The 19709-nt window shown below is 40.6% G+C and overlaps 2 protein-coding genes across 3 annotated transcripts; one reads left to right on the forward strand and one right to left on the reverse strand.

The window, feature by feature from the left end:
* Nucleotides 1-5254: 5254 nt before the first annotated feature.
* On the reverse strand, nucleotides 5255-9571 carry zgc:56699 (uncharacterized protein LOC405758 homolog). Of its 2 annotated transcripts, none has more exons than XM_017419156.2 (7): nucleotides 9443-9571; nucleotides 8728-8844; nucleotides 8542-8639; nucleotides 7051-7177; nucleotides 6872-6949; nucleotides 5964-6024; nucleotides 5255-5880 (listed from the first exon to the last, which is right to left on the reverse strand). In XM_017419156.2, exons 2-7 carry the CDS (start codon nucleotides 8810-8812, stop codon nucleotides 5799-5801), a joined length of 531 nt encoding a protein of 176 aa, XP_017274645.1. In that variant the 5' UTR covers nucleotides 8813-8844; nucleotides 9443-9571; the 3' UTR covers nucleotides 5255-5798. The 2 variants fall into 2 exon arrangements, with proteins under 2 accessions (XP_017274645.1, XP_017274644.1); XM_017419155.3 differs by having other exon boundaries at nucleotides 9449-9559.
* A 1771-nt stretch (nucleotides 9572-11342) lies between these two features.
* Nucleotides 11343-19568, forward strand: letmd1 (LETM1 domain containing 1). Its single transcript, XM_017419276.3, has 9 exons — nucleotides 11343-11476; nucleotides 11778-11935; nucleotides 13126-13241; nucleotides 15305-15387; nucleotides 15509-15695; nucleotides 17230-17331; nucleotides 17454-17606; nucleotides 17718-17814; nucleotides 18938-19568. The coding sequence occupies exons 1-9, from the start codon at nucleotides 11361-11363 to the stop codon at nucleotides 19012-19014; spliced, it is 1089 nt and encodes a 362-aa protein (XP_017274765.1). The 5' UTR covers nucleotides 11343-11360; the 3' UTR covers nucleotides 19015-19568.
* Nucleotides 19569-19709: the final 141 nt, after the last annotated feature.

Raw genomic sequence — 19709 nt, forward strand, 5'->3', positions numbered from 1 at the left:
GGAGCTGCTAGGGAGGAGGAAAAGAGGAAGAGCACAGAGGAGGTTCATGGTATGTGGTGAAGGAGGATCAGGGTGAGAAGGAGACAGATGATCCTCTGTGGCCACCATGAAAGGGAGCAGCCAAAAGAAGAAGAAGAAGAAGACTATTTGTCATGTATCAAATTCTTGTACAAAACTATGACAAATATTGTTAATTTAAGATTTATTCTGCTGCAGACCAAATACCGTGCTATGTGTTTACACACACTGATTATGAATAAATTGTGAGTTTTGTCTTCTTGTCGCCTGCTGATGTGCTTATTATTTAAGGTTTAAGCAATACAGGCACCACATCTGCAGAGCAACAAAGAAATACTCATGACTGATGTACTTTAGGAGGCCAACAATTATCACAAAAGACTATGGTGTTAGGAAGTATGCACAAATAATGATAATGTCAGAATGTCCACTTGACTAATGCACAGAGTGTGCAATATGCAGTGTGCTTTGGTTTCTATCTGCCCTCACGTATTTAATTATGCTCTTTATCCTTACAGGTTACTGAACTGGTTAATAATGAGTCACCAATCATCAGCTGCAGTCGTTGTGTCACCTCAAACTTCTCCAGCTACAGATTCAGAAATTCTCATTCTAGTTCTGTAACATAATATACAGTGTGGATGATTTTATAACTGTCCAAATGTGGGACTTATGCAACAAGAGCAGCTGGATAGTCGGCATTCATCTGATTACATAGCCTCTATGTGAGATGGTGCGCTGATAAAGATCATGTGGACAGCAGGACCCTTGTGATCCAGCCATCATCACGCCCGAACTGTAACTCAGGAAAGTAAGAGGAGCATGAACGTGCCTTGTTAGAGAAATGCAGGCGATAACAGGAAGATCACCCACCTCACTCAGACGTACAGAGCAAGAGGACAGCTCCAGAGAGCAAACTGTTCCTCGCACATTGTGCAGGACTCTTGGCTGAAAACGCGAGAGACGCACTTTACAACGTGAGACCAGCCGAGAAGCTTGGGTTTCAGAGACGTGCCTGAAACTTGTTTTGCTGAGTGTTCATGAGGCCAAGTGAAGAGTTTCAGGGTCGCATGGGAGCAGAGGTCTGAAATGAACTCGGCGCAGTCTGTCACATAACCAGGAGGTGCGGCTGGCTGTCAGGAGCTTTACGTTTTATTTCAGCTTTTATTTATTTACTTTACACAAAAAAAAAGAAAAAGAAAGCAATAAAAAAATTGAATAAGCAAATAAATTGTCATGCCCCTTGCCATGCAATTTGTTTGAAAAGGAGCAGGTAGAAGATAAAAAAAATCTTTTATTATTATCATAGACTTATGCCTTCATAAATTCAGTAATTTTAGACCTCTTAATTAAAACAAGTTTGCTGCCTGCTCTGTTTCTTAAAGTTTTTGGCAAATTTTGACGTCCCGCCACCAAAATGCCAGCCAGATCCCACTGTTTACCACTAAACTGCATGTTTTGATGTATAATTTGCACGTTTTATTTGAAAGGTGCGCAACAAGATGCAGGACAAAACCTTTGAACAGGATGGTAAATAGAGAAATTGTATTTTCTGCAAAAATGCAGAGCGAATGCTGAGTGCTGATTATGCTGAAATTTGCTGATAAAGTTAAAAGAAAAGAGTTGGGCACTAGCTAAAAGCTAAAAGTAGCATGAGAAGACAAAAATAGCTCAAGTTCATGAACATGGTCTTTTGAAGGAGTTGTAGAGATCTTAATGTGCGTCTAGGGGGAAAATATTCGTAAATTTAAAATATTTTGAAAAGTATAAAGTTACAGAAACCAGAAGTCGTAGCACCTGTCTCCTGAACGAGCTGGACATTTTGATATACAATAAACACGGCTAAAATAGCACAAAGTATGCAGAAGTGGTTAGATTGCAAAGGGTACAGCATAATAAAAACAGGGAAACAATAGTGCAAATGGCCAATCAGCATTCACAAAGAAAGGCGCTTGAACGCTTCTGCATTAGCACCCTTAATCATTTTGATGTTAAATAGTTTCAACAAGAAAAGCCTTAAAAACCACCCAACATGGCAACAAAACTGTTCACAGCTGAACTGAGTTTTTTCAAGAGCAAACTGTGTGAACAGGGACCTCACTGAAAAACTAAATCACAACAGAAGACCACGAGGAGGAAGAAAACAGTTTGGCTAAAGGCAACCAAAAATGTGAACATTAATGCCGTGTAAATGTGGACTTTTATCTGCTGAAGCTAAATGTGAAATAATCTGATGGGAGACACAGAACTTGAACATTCGGTGTCTGTGGTTCCCAGCGTGGAGGAGGAACTGTGTCGCTGCTCAACCATGTAAAACTAAACACGCCGTTTTACAGTTTTCATATCCTCACTTTTGTTCTGCTTTATGGTAAAGCGAAGAATGAGCTCTGGACTACAGAAATGTGTCCAAACGTGAACATACTTCAGCCCGAAACCTCTGATGTCACATTTTGACGTATTTAAATTTCGGGATGTGTCCCTTGTGATTGACAGCACCGAAACCGCCCACCACCAAAGATGAAAGGGCGCCATTGTTTCCGCCCGTGTCTGTGTAGCTGTTTGTATGTTGTGTTAGCAAAATATTTCATGAACCAGGGGACCGAATTTAACGGAGACTCTCAGAAAGTAACCAGAATCAATAAATGTACATCTGCAACTGATTAGCTTTTGGAATTGACCCAGTTCAAGATGGCCGCCACTGCTACGCCAACCATAGCAAACTCACATTCACAGAGCTTGATCTAAAGCTGGATGTGGTGGTAGCTGAGAGTCATTCTCAACACACGGTCTGAGCACCAATAGATTTCACAAGAGTGCAGTGCTGCATGACATAATTTGTGACCAAAATGGCTTCCCATTATAAAATGATCTTAGTCTAAAACTCTGGCATGAAGGGCAGCGGGCGATATGCATTCCTTTAAGAAATGCTCGGCCTTTAACTCCTTATTTTAGGATCGGACAGAAGTTCTTGGAGCTACGACACACCGGCTTAAACATGCAAGCACTGCTGAGCACTTTAAAGACTTGTGTCTGAAACGTGACATTTGAACCTGAGCGGTTTAAAAAAAACAAACAAAAAAAACACAGCCAGGCTCCTCCGTATCACTCAGCAGACACTGAATACACGTAAGAAAAAGTAACACATGAGCGAAGGAGGGAGCTCCTTTAGAGACAAGAGTCTTAGAAAGACCTTAAGTCCTGCATCATGTCCAGGGAGTCATATCTCATCCTTACAGTTAAGACATTCTGAACACCTCTAAAAATAGCCGCAACAAAAATAGACAGTCATCACATGAAATCAATAATGCCTCTTAGATATGACAGAGTGTGCTGGGCAGGCAGCTTTCACACTTGGATTATCCTGATCCCACCCTGAGGTCACGCCTGCGCAGCTGCTTCCTCGGAGACAAAAGCCTTTTCCTCAGGGTCAGCACTGAGATTCTAAATGTGTTCATATAAAACACACACACCTGGAAGTCAGTGGAGCTTTTAGCCTGAATAGTTAATGAATTTTCTTTAAAAAGAGGCTTTTAGGGCCTGCAGGCTACTTTTCAGGTAGAATGCAAATAAGTGGCGCCATCTGGTGGTGAATGTATTCAGACAGATCACTTCCTCCTGACTTAGAAACAGTTTTAAATAATAATTCATAAGAAAACCTGGAATTTACAGCCTAAGAGTTATCCCTGATATATTCATTACTTTCTTTTTGGACCCAGGTTTTAATTTTTTGTAGCATGCTCAAGCTTTTCCTTCTTTAAATAATCAGTTTCTACATCATTTGACTCTTAATTGTTTAAAGACTCTTGAGTTTTGATGAGTTTTCTTCAACAGTGTCTTCCTCTTTTCCTCTCTTTAATAAAGCTCAGACTGGACAAGAACCTGATCAGCAGTGGTTATATGTAAAGTAAAGGAAAATGTATTTGTATAGCACATTTCAGCAGCAAGGCATTCAAAGTGCTTCACATAATAAAACATCAGTAGAATTACATTACAACCCCCCCCCCAAAAAAAATCATAAAAATCATCGAGCAGATACTCTGGATAATCATAAGGAGATGGTCAATATGTAATAAGATATTTTGTTCAGAGCATTTGAATTTGTTTGTGGACTACTAATCAAAAGGCAGCTCTAAACAGGTGAGTTTTCAGCCTTGATTTAAAGGAATTTAGTGTTTTGGCTGTTTTGCAGTTTTCTGGGAGTTTGTTCCAGATTGATGGTGCATGGAAACTGAAAGCTGCTTCTCCATGTTTGGTTCTGGTTCTGGGGATACAAAGTAGACCAGAACCAGAAGACCTGAGTGTTCTGGAGGGTTGATACAATGATACATTTTAAAGTCTATTCTCTGAGCTACAGGGAGCCGGCGTAGGGACTTTAAAACCGGTGCTCTATTTTCTTGTAGTCTCTCCATCTCACCTGCTGAAGGTTGGGCCTCCTTCAGAGACCTCCCAGGTGTCTCGGTGGTCTCTCTGAGTTCTTCACACTAACTCAGTTTGTGAGAAGAGCCTGCTCTTGGTAGATTTACACGTGGCCCGTAATCCTTTCATTTCTTGATGGTGAATTTAAAAGGAGGGTGGTGCAGTGGTTAGAGCTGTCGCCTCCCAGCAAGAAGGTATTTATGCAGTCACTCATTTTACGTTAAATATTTTATTGATTGTTACTCTGTAGAAACTTTACCTCAATTATACACTGGTTTGATTGTTTTTTTTTGTAATAATGCCGTTTTATATTTCTGACAGCAATAAAACACTTTATAGGCACTGTATGCTCTTTAAGATGTAATGATCTGCAGTTATTCAACCTTAACATGAAAGATGCTAACTATAACTAAAGACATGTCACCACACAGACCAATACAAATCTTGTCATTAGAGCAACTAATGTTATTTAAATTTAACCCTCCAGTGCTGTAAAAATAAAGTACATTTGCTAAATAAGTCTGAATCCTTTAACTTTCCACCTAATATGGAGCAGGTCTTTAAAAACGTCCACTTGAGTCATCTTAGCCTCTAACGAAAAGAGAGCAGGCTGCTCATCCTCACCCAGCTGCCTTCATATCTGCAGAAATTCAAACGAGAAATATTTTCGCATCACCTTGAATGTTGCAGCCTCAAGAAATTGACAGAACCGTTCTACTCACAGAGGAATCTTCTACTTCTTCAGCACTTTAAAGAACTGACAGAACATCAAGTTGAGGCATTTAAATCCTTCAAGATGATTCAAAAAGAAAAATACACGTTTGAAATCACAACAATTTTATTTGTTGCTCATGTTGAAATGAGATCAGCAGTAAGAAACTTGTTTAGACGTGCGTTCAAAAGTAGAACGGCTCCTACCCGAGCTTACAGGAATACTGGCGGCATTTACAGACGTTTCTGACAAACTGAAGGCCAACTACAGGTGTCTGCATCCCTTAGTCTGTAACCAGCGTGGACGAGCTGTGCCACCTTCAAACCTTCACAGAACTACGAACAGAATTTCTAACAAGATTACAAGAAGAGACAGCTTTTATTGCATATTGTAAAATAAAGTCTGCAGACTGGTAATAAAATGAGCGGAGCTTTCTAGAGCTCGTCACGTCCGATCTAAATAATCACCCACATCCTGCGACTAAAAGTGAGCAGTGCAACTTAAAGCCTGCATGAGAAATTTTTAGTTTGCGGCATGCATCTAATTTAGCTAAAACAATGTTAAGAACAAATTTTAAAATTAAAAAAAGAAAAGTCTGTGCATGTATAGAAAGCATACACACACTATACGGTTAAGCAGCAGCAAGCAGAGTTTACTGCTCATAACTAGACCATGGGAGGGTAGCGGGCGCTCTAAAACTTGAACGGAGGTTGTTGGTGGGCCTCGCGTCCAGCCTGCAGGAAAACAAATGAAGAAATGTTCGGACCAAAATAAATACAGCACGTCAGTAAGTGTTGAAGTAAAGCAGACAACTCACCCGTTATTCTGCACTGTGGTCACCCCCCACACAAAAGGAGAAGCAGCATCATCATCCACCTCTGCAAGACAGGTGTTAGCGTTACACACTACACTCGATTGGAACCCATCCTGGCAAAATGAGTCGTAATGAACACAGACAGCAGGGCAAGAAAAGGAAATATTGATTTTTTTTTTCTTTTTGTGTGTGTGTGTGTGTGTGTGGGGGGGGGGGGATCCATAAACACACCATCTAGCAATCCAAACTAAAATAGCACATAATCTTCCTTTAAATTGAAGTTTTCTAACAAATATGTCTTTTAGAAATTAGTCTTAATTCGTATCCTTCATTTCAAAGGAAATGGACTGTTGCTCCTCCGCTTGCTGCCGAAGCGCTGGGAAACTCCTTTGAACGTGTGACGTCACTGTGAAGCTCGGGGGTTCTCCTTTTAAAATATGGAGCTCAAGTTCCCGACAGCATCACTTCAGACCAATAAAAATCCTGTTTCCAAACCAGTACTCTTAGTAACAAAACTCACTTCTTGCTTTCAACAAACTATGTATTATTTTGAAGCTTTTGAGATGGAGAATTTGAAAAATGGGGGTGGAACAGTGGTTAGAGCTGTCGCCTCCCAGCAAAAACGTCGCAGGATCTCTTCCTGGCCTGGGGCCTTTCTGGGTGGAGCTTACATGTTCTCCCTGAGCTCACCTGGGTTTACTCCAGGTACTCCACAGACCAAAGACCTGCTGTCAGGTTAATTGGTAACCCAGGAAGGAGAAGCAGGTAAATGAATTGATGGATGACATTAGAAAATAACTCCATGAAATAATCCCTCATTAAGACTCATTTTGTCAGCACGGTTCACATTTGTTCCAACCCAATCCTCAGCTTCACGTGTGATAAAACGGGACACGTTTTGTTCATCTTACCTTTGTCCCAGTCCTCAGACATGTTTGGGTTGACCCATGTGCTGACTGGAACATGCCAATGTCTATTTGTGCTTTCAGCTGTTTAAAAATAAATAAATAAAAATGTATAAAACCCATGAACAACATCATCCCTCAAGGAAGTTGAGTCACACATCAAGACGAGCACACAATGATCTCACCGTCTTCAGTGTCCACAGAAATCCGGTCCTCGCAGGTCTGACTGTGGTAGGTCAGCTCATGCTGGGGAACCAGGTGGCGGGCGTTGAAGGGGCAGGTTTTCAGCTCCTTGGCCAGTTTTGGGTGGTTCTTCAGGAAGAGGAGGAGAAATATACGGTCAGTTTGGCAGGAGAGCAATGCAACATCTAAAAACCGTGATTCTGTTCCTTTCCTAGTGTGAAAAGAGCTTAAAACTGGAATTTGTTAATTAAATCAAGCAGCTAGCCACACAAGCAGCTTATGAGCATTCAGTGTGAGCAACTCCTGAGGTAAAAATGAATTAAAAGTTCAAAGAAGTTTCACTCTAATGTCCTGAGAGTTTCCACGACTCAAACGTTTGTCAGAGGACATCACAGCTGCAGAGCGCCTGAATTGAGTCTATTTATATCTTTGTGGGGTTGCATTTCTCATTTTGAAGTGAAATGTTTATATTTTCATTTTAATGTTACGGTGTTGATGACTTTCAGTAAAATATTCTTAACCAGAAATTATCTAAAAAAAAAAAAGGGGGGCAGGCATAAAGTGAAAATAAATAAATAAAAAGTCTTCAAAATTCACCATAAGTTGTTCTGACCAATAATGATGTGTTGAGAAAAGTTAATTTCGTATCTCTGTAGAAATATTTTGCCATAGGAAATCTGAAAAAATGCAACAAATTTGTATTTATTCAAGCAAACATTAAAAGGAAAAAAATTAGCCTTGATCGGGTTTTTAAATTGTGACTTTTTGTGATTTAAAAAAAGGTCACACATATCTAATCAAGATCGTTTTTCCTCTAAAAATAGATAAAATCTTGTCTCAAGAGTGCCTCATTACACCTAAATAAAAAGTGCCTGTGGCTTAAAAAAAAAAAAAACAACTTCTTTCCTCTCTGATGAACCACAGCTTTTTACTGCTGTTGAGTCCCGCAGACAGGAAACGAGATGCAACACAAGTGTTGAAGAATTCATTACGCTGTCTTTGAAAAGACAACTAGAACATTTACTCTGAATTATTTTAAAACAGCAAACAGACACTGCTGAGCCTTCAAACTTTCATTTTTCATTAACCTTTATTTAACCAGGAAAGTCCCACTAATATCTCAGATCTTTTTTTCAAGGGAAGGCCTTGAAAAGGGCGGCCTAACATGAATGTTTTTAGACTGAGAAAGACAACTGGAGCAGCCGTGTTCTCCAAACACAAGGAGAACGTGCAAACTCCACAGAGAAAGACCCCAGGTCCAACTCGGGGTTTGAACCCTGGACCTTCTTGCTATGAGGCAACAGTGCTCACCACTAATCCATTGTGCTGCACAAAACACACTAATCAAGCTCACTGGGCAGGTAACTTGAATCTGTCCCATTATGCAAACTTACAGTAAAATTTACAAACATCTCACCCTCAGATACAACTTCATGTTGGACCTCTGCCTTTTCTGATTACTCTGTGCCTTAGCTACAATAATAAAAACCCACCTTGCGGCATTTGATGAGGTGATATGGAAAGCGGCAGGCTCGTATTTGGTGGTTCTTGTCAAACGGACACTGAAGAAGCTTTTCTGGGTCACAGTTACCTTTGTTATTGGTAAAAAAAAAAGAAAGAACATACATTTATTTGGCCAATGAAGATACTATCACTACTACATGTGAACATGGTTTTACCATCTGCCTCCGCCTGCTGGGCCCGGTCCAGAGGAACAAGCCTGCATGGGTCACTGGTGCTTCCAAATCTGATGGTGGAGGCCATTTGTTTCCACTGAGCAAACCAAAACCCTTCAACTGGGAGAGAAATACAGCTCAAGTCAGCACCAGATGCAAAACTTAAGTCTCACACAAATGCATAAAGGATGCAGGAGTTATTTAAAATAAATACACATTTAGCCCCATGTTTAGGGCTGTAAAAGCCATGAAGTCAAATCTGACTTCTGCTAAGTAACAATACTGGACCAAGCTACTGTTTGAGTTTTTACACAACTCATGAACTATCATTTATAATTAACCATGTTTCACCACACAGCAGTAAGTTTTTAACCAGCTAACACAAGTTTCATTAGGCCGAAAAAAGGCCGGGGACAAATTAATTTAAAGCTAATTAACCCACCTGATAGCAACAAGTCATGAGTTCACTTTTACTCAAAAACAAGACAGCTAACTAAACAATTAACCATCTTTAAAGGCTATGAGGTAAAGGTGGGCTCGCTGCCAGCTTTGCTAACACTGACCTACGCAACACACGACTACTTGTGTTTATGCTCCTTATATTTTGAAAAAAAAAAAAAAAAAAAATTAAACATGACGGAGACTAAAGCAAATAACTGAACCCTATAATGTCCCCACGAAAACTGCAGACTAAATAAGTGGAAAAACCCCCACATACACTGACCAGCCCAGGCTCGTCTTCGTCCTCTCCTTCCCGACTAACTAACGCGTTCAAGCGAAACGGTTTTTAACCTCGCGCCGAGTCACGTGACCCGAGGCCTGCAACACAATGGCTGCCTGAAGGAAAATGGCGGCCGGGTTGGGCCAAACCTACCTCCGTGTTTAACATTTGAAACTGTTTGGTTTAGAAATGAGATCGTTTTGCGAAACTTCAACTCCGTGCGATCAAAGCAGCACACTTTCTAACTAAGATATGCTTTAGTTATTGGCTTTATGACTTAGTTTTTACCTAAAAAAGGTGAAAGTTTTTATTTTTATTTTTAGGAACCATGTGAATTTCCAAAGGTTGAGGTTAGGCCTTCTGTATAAGTTAGGTTACTGCTCTCTCTTATGAAGTTTTTAATATTATAAATGTGCTTTAACCACACTACTACTCAGGATTTTATTATCTATTCTAGGATTTATTTATGCCAGTGACTACAATGTTATTTTGGAATATTAACCTGTAGTAATTTTAGGATGCTACTGCATGGAGTGCTGCCAGTGTTGACAATAAAACATCCATCCATACATACATCCATTTATTTATCTATCTATGGTTACAACCCCTTTTAAGGTTTTCCTGAGTTGTCTCAATGGTTTAAATTTATGAATCTAAATGAGCAACAGAACTAAAGTTATACTTTTTATATCCCTGGCATTCACTCTTCCCACAGTAATGATTTCAGTCTTTTGAAAACTTAAAATGAAAAAGTTTGAAGAACATGTGGGTGTCCTTTTTAACAATACCCTTTCCCTGAACGAACAAATAAATGTTGGTGAGTTTTGTTCCAGCAGAGGGCCCGTGCTAAGGCGAAGACATTTCTCTCTTTCAGTGACTTTGAGAAAGTAATGCATTCAGTTCGTTTCATTTATATTTGCCAAATGTAAATGGTTTCAGTTTAGGATTAGTCAGCCGCTGCTTTCTGAGCTGCAGCTTGTCAGAAACACTGCAGCGTGACAAGTGAATGCACCGTATAACCACTGAGCCACAGCCGCCTCTAAAAGTCACGTTTATATTTTTTGCATTTGAATCAGACTGAGCACAAGACTATTTCTATTTTATGTTACTGTTTTTTATCCTACTATTCTTGTACATTTACAGCATTTCAGCCAACAACTGTGCTTTAAAATTAATATCAGTTTGTAAGCAGATCGTTCAATCAGATCTTTAAATAAAGCACAATGTAAAATTGTTTAGTTCTGCTGAGAGTCTGGGGTATAACACTGTACAGCCTCCTACAACTTATGACTCATTTTGTGAAACTCATTCAACATGGGCCTTTCATAATAAGTTAAAATCTCTCCCTCCATTTCGATCAAACAGCGCTGCAGCATGGCGAGGCTGTTGGTTTGACAAATATATGATTTCTTTTTGAAAAGTCCAACAACAGGGGAGTCGTGCAAATCCCGAGCAGGCTGAAAGCCTGTGTGTGTCCTAAAACTCATTTCTATTAGATTTACACCAAGAAGTCAAAACCTCAAATTGTATAAGGCAAAGTGATTACAGATTAACTCAAATTAATCACAGAGACAAAACAAATTAAGACAGGATCAGAAAACACAGACTAAAGGAAATAACAACAGAAGAACGGAAACCCAAAGGTTAAGACAAACTACAAAAAAAAAAAAGAATTTTGTGAACTTTTTTAGATTAAATAAAATGTATGATATAATTTGTAGTTAGTCTAAATATATAGTATTGGCACTGTTTCCAAATGTTCAATAAAACTTGAACATTTTGACATTTTAATGCAATGAGCAGGAAGAAAACGCATATCTCTGAAGGCCTCCAGCTGTCGTTGCATTACGGTACAAGAAGGACAATCTCTGTTTCCCGCCTATGAGCGACATTACGGTACCTGACTGTAACAAACATGGCGCTGTCCTGTTCGAGGCTCTGCAGTCACTTGTCCTTAATGCGGCTCGGTGGTTTCGGTACCAGCAGAATAACACATGGCGTTTATTCTCCAGACTTGTCCTGTCAGTCCAAGTATGTCCTCGGTGTCCACGAGTTCATCGTTTGTCTTCTTGTTTCGGTGTCATTTGTTGAACACTTGCTAAGCTAGCTGCCTCTGGCTGCCTTCATGATGCAAACTCAGCGTGAAGAAACATTTGAATATCGATGAAGGAAGTCTTTCGCCTTTTGTTGATTAATTGAAGTTAACCAGCTGTGTTGTTTAGTCTAAAACTGTCATCGGAACCTAAGTTCAGTATAATATTAGAGATTATATAAATCTCCCAAGGGATTTTTTCTGTTTAAAACTATTTAATGTGACATTTTTCTCCATCAGACTGTACCTGTGCAGACATTATACATCGTCCAAGGTTAGAAGAGGTATTATTGGACGTTACGTCACCCCCAGGCTCCAGTGGGCAAATGCCAAATATGAGGGTTTCCTCAAAAAGCAATTCCCAAGATTTTATGTGCTGCATCACACCTTGGTGGAAGGTAAGATGGTTGTCCACTCACTTCCTGTCTCTAAATGTCTGCTGCGGATATAAACACTGTTTATTGTTAGTGGTCAGTATTTGAGAGTAGTGCCCAGTAAAAATGTGCACATCATGGACAACAACGTGGACAACCTGAGCACTTTTAGAATTCAATCCCATCCATTTCCTATTATCTGCCACCCATCTGGGTCGTGGAGGCAACAGGTCCAGGAGGTAAAACCCAGACATCCCTTTCTCCAGCTCCATCTGGGATATCCCAAGGTGTTCCCAGGCAAGGGAGGAAACTTAATCCCTGCAGCAAGTTCTAGGTGTGCCCTGGATGTGCCTGGAAAACCTTGAAATGGAGGCGCCCAGAAGGCATCTTACTCAGAGGTCTGGAACCCCTCAGCTGACTCCTTTTGAAGCAGAGGAGCAGAGCATCTTCTAAGATGCTCCTCTCCCTGTTCATAAAGCTGACCCCAACCACCCGGTGAAGGACGCTCTTTTCAGCTGCTTGTATCCGGGATCTCGTTCTTTCGGCCATGATCCATACCTCACGATCAGAGGTGAGGTTGGAACATAGACAGCAAGAGTTCAAGCCTCTCAGACTCTTGAACTCCTCCACTTAAGGCAGAGACTCAGGGTAGAGACTCACCTCCGACCCGTGAGAACCATGCCCTTTGAAGACTGTGATGATGAAGTATGACCACATGCAACAGGCAACCTTGCCCGGAAACAAGGGCACCCTACATCCAGGCCTGGTCAAGCTTAAAAAACCCCAACAGTAAGCCATCACCTCTGGGGAGAGTTGGCAAACTCTGGTTCTCTGTAAGCCGGGTGGCAGACGCGGGCGGGTCTCTGAGCGGACAGGTTCCTGGCTGCAGAAACTGTCTCTCGAATCAAAGGCAGCTTTCTAAAAACACAAAAGCGACTAAGATGGTTAGAGATTGTGGAGAAAAGGGTTTGGATAATGTGTCTTTTTGTTCTTTATAACTGTTTAAACACCCAGATTTCTTTTGTTTCACTTAAATGGCATATTAATAACAGGATGAAAAAAGTGATTTTTTATGTTTATAAATTCCACTGCGTATTACAGATTACACACGTCAAGATGGAGCTTTTAAAGTGGTCTGTGTGTACGCTGTGTTGAGCGTCACTGAGAATCTGTGATTGAGCTTAATTCAAGATGGTGTCATGAACTCATTCCAGGATTCAAGCTGCTGTTCCAAGATGCCAGAGACGTGAGGTGGATAAAGATAAAAATGGCGGTCCATGGGGTAAAGTTCCAGGATTTGCCGTACAGAGACATGGAGAAACTCAGACAAGTGAGCCTTAGAAATGCATACACAACACCATGTGTGACTCACAATACTCACTGAGGTGAGAAGTACTTTTCCTAAGGTTTAAGTCTGGTTAATATGTAAAGTATTAAAAGCAGGTGAGATTTATGTGAAGATAAACTCTGTAAGAATGTTTTTCCTCCTTTAAAACAGATAAGTTTTTTTCTTTTTAATTTTACACAACATTTTTTTGTCAAACAAAACAGAAAAATAAATTAAAAATTCATCTGTTTCACTGCTGGGACAAAATGAGAAAATAAGAAATAAAACCAATATCTGATCGCTTTGGAAATTGATCATTAAACGTTCATTGTTTCTTCTTGAAGAGTCTTTAGGTTATAACCTAGTAAAATAAAACTGCTGTCTTTGTTGTGCAGTGGACATCTGCACATATTTTCTTAAAAATTCAAGTTTCCTTACGTCTAAATGTTATTACTAGTTCAACTATATACAGAGTTAAATTTGGGGTGAAAAGAGGAGCTGAACCTGAAGAGATGCTCACAGTTTACCTGGTAATTCCCCCCCCCCCACCACCACCACCACCTGTTGCCTGTTGTCTTCAGCTCCTTGCAGTGGTACTTTGAATACAGATGAGTAGTTTAAAGTCTGTTGAGATGGGTTTAGAGTGAGCAGGGGTCTGCGTGGGTAAAGATTAGGCAGGCGGTTTTAATGATGTGGCTGGTCTATGTCTTCCTGTGTGTAGCTCGGGGTGCCTCGGGAAGTGCGGGGGTTGATACTGAGGATCTGAACAGCTGATACTATTTACTGACACTGTTGGTTTAGGTGTTGTATGAGGACATCTGGAGTGGCAGAGAAGTATGTTAGTCTGGTACAGGACATGGATGAGGACAGCAGGACAGTGGTGAGGTGGGCTGTAGGAGGGACAGATAGCTTCAGTGTGGAGGTAGGAGTGCATCAAGGATCAGCTCTGAGCCTCTTCTTGTTTGCTCTGGTGATGGACAGACTAACAGATGAGGTCAGGCAGGAATCCTCGTGGACTATGATGTTTGCAGATGACATTGTGACCTGTGGTGAGAACAGGGAACAGGTGGAAGAGAACCTGGAGAGGTAGAGGTACACAATTGAAAGACAAGGGATGAAAGTTAGACATAGCAAGACAGAGTACCTGTGTGTGAATGAGAGGGAGGCAGGTGGAGCAGTGAGGCTACAAGGAGGTCAGAGGTCACAAAGGTGCAGGACTTCAAGGACTTAGGGTCCACTGTCCAGGAAAACGGGGAGTGTGGTAAAGAGGTGAAGAAGAGAGTCCAGGCAGATTTGTGACAAAAGGGTGGCAGCAAAGGTCAAAGGGAAGGTTTACAGACAGTGGTGAGAGCAGCCATGTTGTTTGGTTTGGAGACAGTGGGACAGACAAAAAAACAGGAGACAGAACAGGAAGTGGCAGAGCTGAAGATGTTGAGGTTCTCCTTGGGAGGGACAAGGATGGACAGGATTAGGAATGAGGTCATCAGAGGTAGAGCACAGGTTGAAGGACTGGGAGATAAAGTTAGAGATGGTTTGGACATGTGCAGAGGAGGGACAGTGGGTATATTGGTAGAAGGAGGTTAGAGACAAAAATGAGATATATGGACGCAGTTAGTTAGAGAGGACATGGAGGTAGTTGGAGTGAGGACAGAGGACGCAGAAGACAGAGTTCGATAGAGGAAGATGACTCGCTGGGGTGAGCCCTGAAAAGGGAACAGCCGAAAGAAAAAGAAGAAGTTTGTTTTACTGTTAGTGACTGATAACGATGCCAGAAGATTCAACAGTTGAATAAATAGGCATATGTGTATTTAGATTTCAGAATTATCAAATTAAGACAGAAAACATGATGACAGGAAAGCAAGAAAATAAAATCTTACAAAAACTACTTTTAGTATGATGGATCAGTGTTGTAGTGTTTAAAAATGTCACAGCACTACAGTCACAAACACTAGTTTGATTAGCAATTGATAAACTTTGTAAATAGTGATTGTTCTATGAAAATAGCGATCTTGAGCCTGTGGTGTATTTTTATCTATCACATTGTCATGTAATATTTATTATCCCAGTTTCGCAGAGACGTGATCAAGGCCATCCCACTCATGGTGATATCTATTCCTCCCTTTGCAAACTACCTGGCTTTTATCCTGATGTGAGTTCCTTTCTGTTGTATTTTTTTTAAACCAATTGAAATGGGTTTAATGGGGTCAACGTGCATTTCACCATCACTAATTGCGCCTCCGCTCTTTCTGTGGCCGTTCTTTGTTGTCCAGGTACTTTTTCCCACGCCAGCTCCTGATCCCTCATTTCTGGACTCCCAGACAGCAGGTGGAGTTTCGGCGGGTGTACCATTCCGCCAGGGCTCGGCACTACCAGCCAGTGCTCAAAGAGCTCCAGCACAAGAGCCAGCAGGTCCAAAACAGTCCCCTGAGAGGTCGCCTTAAGGACCTCTGCGCTAAAGTAAGCGAATATATCAGAAGTTGTACTAAACGTTTGAACGCACCTCTTTGCATTGAACACTCATGTACGAAACAGGGCGACAAATGATTTTCTGATTATCCCCGGCCGCCAAAGTCATTGTGCTTTTTCCCTCGTCTGTGTGTCTTCTGTTGCCTGTTTGTGTTAGCAAAATATCTCATGACACTCACAGAAAGTAGTCATTGGATGCACGTTTACAACTGATTAATTTCAGAGTTATTGTAGTTCAAGATGGCCACCGCAGTTAAGTGAACTTAGCAAACACAAAAATGGCTATAACAGCCACTGAGCTACAGTGGAGCGTGGTAGTAGCTGAGAGTCCTCCCTAACACACATTCCAAGCACTAATTGATGGTATAAGAGCTGTTTTTAAAACTTTGTCATTAACTACTGGAGTCAGCTCTGTCTGTTAGTGAAATATCTCATGAACCACTAAACAGATTTCAATGCCTGTCCTGTAATTATTTCATAATTAGTTTATAAACGTATACTGTAATACATTTTAGTTTGTATCCTTAAGTAACTGAATGTTCTAAAACACATTTAAAAGATGAGCCAGGCGCTTCAGTCCTGTTCTGTTCAGGCAGATGTGAATTTATTTAGTAACCTTTATTTAACCAGGCAAATCCCATCGAGATCTCAGATGTCTTTTTAAAGGCAGGCCTGAGCCTGAAGGCAGCCCAACATGCATGTTTTTAGACCGAGGGCAGTAGCAGTAATCAGACCCTCCAGGATTTCGCGATGTTGCGATCGCAACTATTAACGCAAAATCATGCAAACTCCACGAAATCGCAACTTTTTGCAACTTTGCCCAAAACGCCGCAACTTTCCCGCAACTTTAACCCAATATTTATTGTTTCTAAAGTGATTCGCCACCGTTTCTGCAGTCTAGTCTCTTCTTTGTGGGTTTGTGTAGTGTGGAATACAAAATAATCCCAAATAGCTCACGAAGAAGATACGTGACGTCACTTCCTGTTAACATCAGAATGCCGGGAGCGTGCAGGAGCAGCGACCGAAGCCAAAATGTGCGCTAATGCTTCACATTTGCCTACAAAGATTTCAGCAAAGGACTGCGCAAACCAGTTTCCTCCCCAGCTGCAGGAGAGTGGGGGGAAGCTGTTTTGCACGCCCTGCAGTGTAGTCATGGAACATAAACGCATCGACAAACACTTTGTGTCTGCAAAACATGTGAGGAGAGCTGCAGACGAGGGACAATCCAGAAACGGTCATGAATGTCAGTTTAGAAGCTATCAAAGTTCTCAAATAAAGCACCTTTTGAGAATGTTAATGTTTGTTGGTAATTATCTTACAAAACTAGTAAGTATTTTTGGTTTATATATTAAAAGTTATAGTTGTTTATTGATTTTAGTTAAAAAAAAATCAAAACTTTTAGAAAAATGCCCCGTGAAATCAGGCATTCCAGGTAACAACAATCACAAAAAAGGCCCAGGAAATCCTGGAGGGACTGAGTAATGCTTTGATATTACCAGGATTATGGATTTCTGTGTTCATTCAGGTGCAAAGTGGATCAAACCCTCAAGCGTCTGAAATCCTTGCAGTTCGAAGCCTGTTTTCTGAAGCTCCTCTGAGCATACGGACGATGAGCGTTGATCACAAGGTCAGGAAACCTCCACCGGTTTTCAGTTTTCACCACCACCCTTCGGGAATTAACAGGAAACGCAGGAGGCTTTGTGAAGCAGCTGAACGTCTTTGCATGTGCCTGTCTTCGTGGTTAATCAGAGACGCATCAGCACCCTGCTCTTCCTGACGCCTCGCCTCCCGGGCTTTCTGATTGACTGGCGGCTGCGTAGCCACGCCCTGGAGCTGCTCCAGCTGGATCGGGCCCTCAGCAGACTGGACCCCCACCAGCTGAGTGACTCTGAACTCAAACAGGTGTGTCACTCTGCAGAATGTTTCATTTTTTATTTACCATCTAAAACTGCTGCTGTGTCTGATCATTATTATAAAGTGCACATACAAACACGGGACATCTTTCTTTTTCAGGCTTGTTACCTGAGGGGGATCAGTTCTGATGCTCTTGATGTCAACCAGTGTCAAGAGTGGCTGTCCAAATGGCTTCAGGTGTCCTCCTCGTTGAAAGGTATGTTCACTCGGCCATGCAGTATAGAGTTTTAGTAGTTTTATTTTTGTATGATTGACACGTCTTTTTCTCAATTATCTATAGGTACAGTGTGGTCGATGTGGTGAAAGTTTCTATATTTCATCAGTACATTCTTTTAATGCATATGGAATATATACAAAGAGATACCACTCTATCAGGCTCAATTTTTATCTTTAAAGAAGTATTTTATTTTATAAATTTGGGAGAATACTGCATTTTGAGCGGCCAAGAAAACCAGAAAAGCACTCTGTAAACATAAACTGCTTCTTCTCAGGTAAAGAAAGTAGATAGTTTCTGAACATCAAGTATATAATAATGAGAACGTAAAAGGAATAAGATGGTAAATTCCTGTCAGTGGGTGACTCTAATGTTAATAGTTTAATTTTAAAGTGGAAATTTGTATCCACTAACATGTAAAATATGAGCCAACTGGGATCTGTTTAGATTAAAGTTAGTGAACATATTCAGTTGTTACAGTATGAGTTTTGTAAAGCCAATAACTTTGGGTGTAATCACTGGGCGTACACCTAACTAATAGAGACAACGCGACTCAAGATGGCCGACAGCTGATTTACCCTAGCAGATAATGAGCTAAGTTTTGGTGTGGTAGTAGCTGATAGTCATTCCCAACACATACTCTGAACCCTCACAGATTAACATCTTTGTTTACAACTGTGGCATGTAAGGTTGCAGACGATGTGCATCTGAGGAATCTTACTTTCATTGATTTGAGTAATTTTGTTTTTACTGTGAGCACTGTACTGATTATTAAACTGTGAATTCCTCTGAAATCAGTTATTTTCTATTATTTATATAGAATAGTGTACCTAAGTCATTAAAGTGGTAAAAGGTTCATCTGATGCCTGCCTGTAGGAGTCGGTGAACTTTGCGCCTGCTGTGGTTTCTGCAGGGTTGATGTTGCTAAAAGAAACTCAACATCGACTGAATGATTTTTTTTTTTTTGTCAGCTAAAGAAAAATATTTAAGGCTTTCAGAATTGTTATTTTAGTTCCAAGATGTTTTTATCATGTTACAGTTTTGTGTTTCTCTCATGAATGTACCTTAACTGTCTTTTAATCTATTTTGTTTTCATGTTTTGCAGAGTCCGAAGTGTCACTTCTTTTACACTGCATTGCATTTCTGTCAGCAAACTACCCAAAGGCTCCGAGCCGTCACTGACAGGAAGCCTGACACCAACCACTTTTGTGATTATGGTTTGCTTTCATGTGCTGCAATGTCCCACTTCCTAATAGCTGTCAACATCGCTTTGTTGTAAAAGTAAAAAAAAAAAAAGGTTCCTGGCAAGATTAGGTTCAAAAGAAAAACTGAAGGATATTGATGTCTGACTGAAACAACAAAGTTACAAACCAGGAGCCCATGCCTTTGTACATGTGAGGATTTATTTAGGAGGGTTCTTTTGTAATTTTGATCATCAGGAGGAAGTTTAAACAAATGTGCTGTATTTGACTAGATGAAGTTGGGAGGTTGAGGGTTAAACTTGTTCTTGTTCATGTTTGTTTATTTCTTCTGTTTTTGTCTAAACTCCCACAGCATGACAGCTCCAAACTCCAGATGGGAAACAAAAATGAATGAGCTGGAGAAAAGAGGAGTAGTTCAGATATGGTACAGTCATAAAAATAAAATACAGCTTTTAATGTGAGCGTTCTCATTAAATGTGCTGTATGTTCTCAAGCTTTTACTTTGACTTTAAATACATCACAGATTTATAAACATTTAGAAGATAAAAAACTTGTGGCACTGAAACTTGTTTGCATAAGAAGCTGAACTTCTTACTTTAAATATAACTGAAAAAACCTTTAGGTTGCATTGTGTCTGGCAAAAGCCATGATGGCACTTTGTTGTTTACTTTTGCT

This window comes from Kryptolebias marmoratus, linkage group LG8, assembly GCF_001649575.2.
Source record: "Kryptolebias marmoratus isolate JLee-2015 linkage group LG8, ASM164957v2, whole genome shotgun sequence".
NCBI lineage: Eukaryota > Metazoa > Chordata > Actinopteri > Cyprinodontiformes > Rivulidae > Kryptolebias > Kryptolebias marmoratus.

Coding starts and splice junctions, on each gene's coding strand:
- zgc:56699 (XM_017419156.2), bottom strand. CDS start 8,812: ATGGCCTCCACCATCAGATTTGGAAGCACCAGTGACCCATGCAGGCTT. Junction 7,178..8,541: donor ACCTCATCAAATGCCGCAAG/GTGGGTTTTTAT, acceptor CTCTTCCTGAAG/AACCACCCAAAACTGGCCAA. Junction 6,025..6,871: donor GTCTGAGGACTGGGACAAAG/GTAAGATGAACA, acceptor CCTGTCTTGCAG/AGGTGGATGATGATGCTGCT.
- letmd1 (XM_017419276.3), top strand. CDS start 11,361: ATGGCGCTGTCCTGTTCGAGGCTCTGCAGTCACTTGTCCTTAATGCGG. Junction 15,388..15,508: donor TACCTGGCTTTTATCCTGAT/GTGAGTTCCTTT, acceptor TTTGTTGTCCAG/GTACTTTTTCCCACGCCAGC. Junction 17,607..17,717: donor GTGACTCTGAACTCAAACAG/GTGTGTCACTCT, acceptor TTTCTTTTTCAG/GCTTGTTACCTGAGGGGGAT.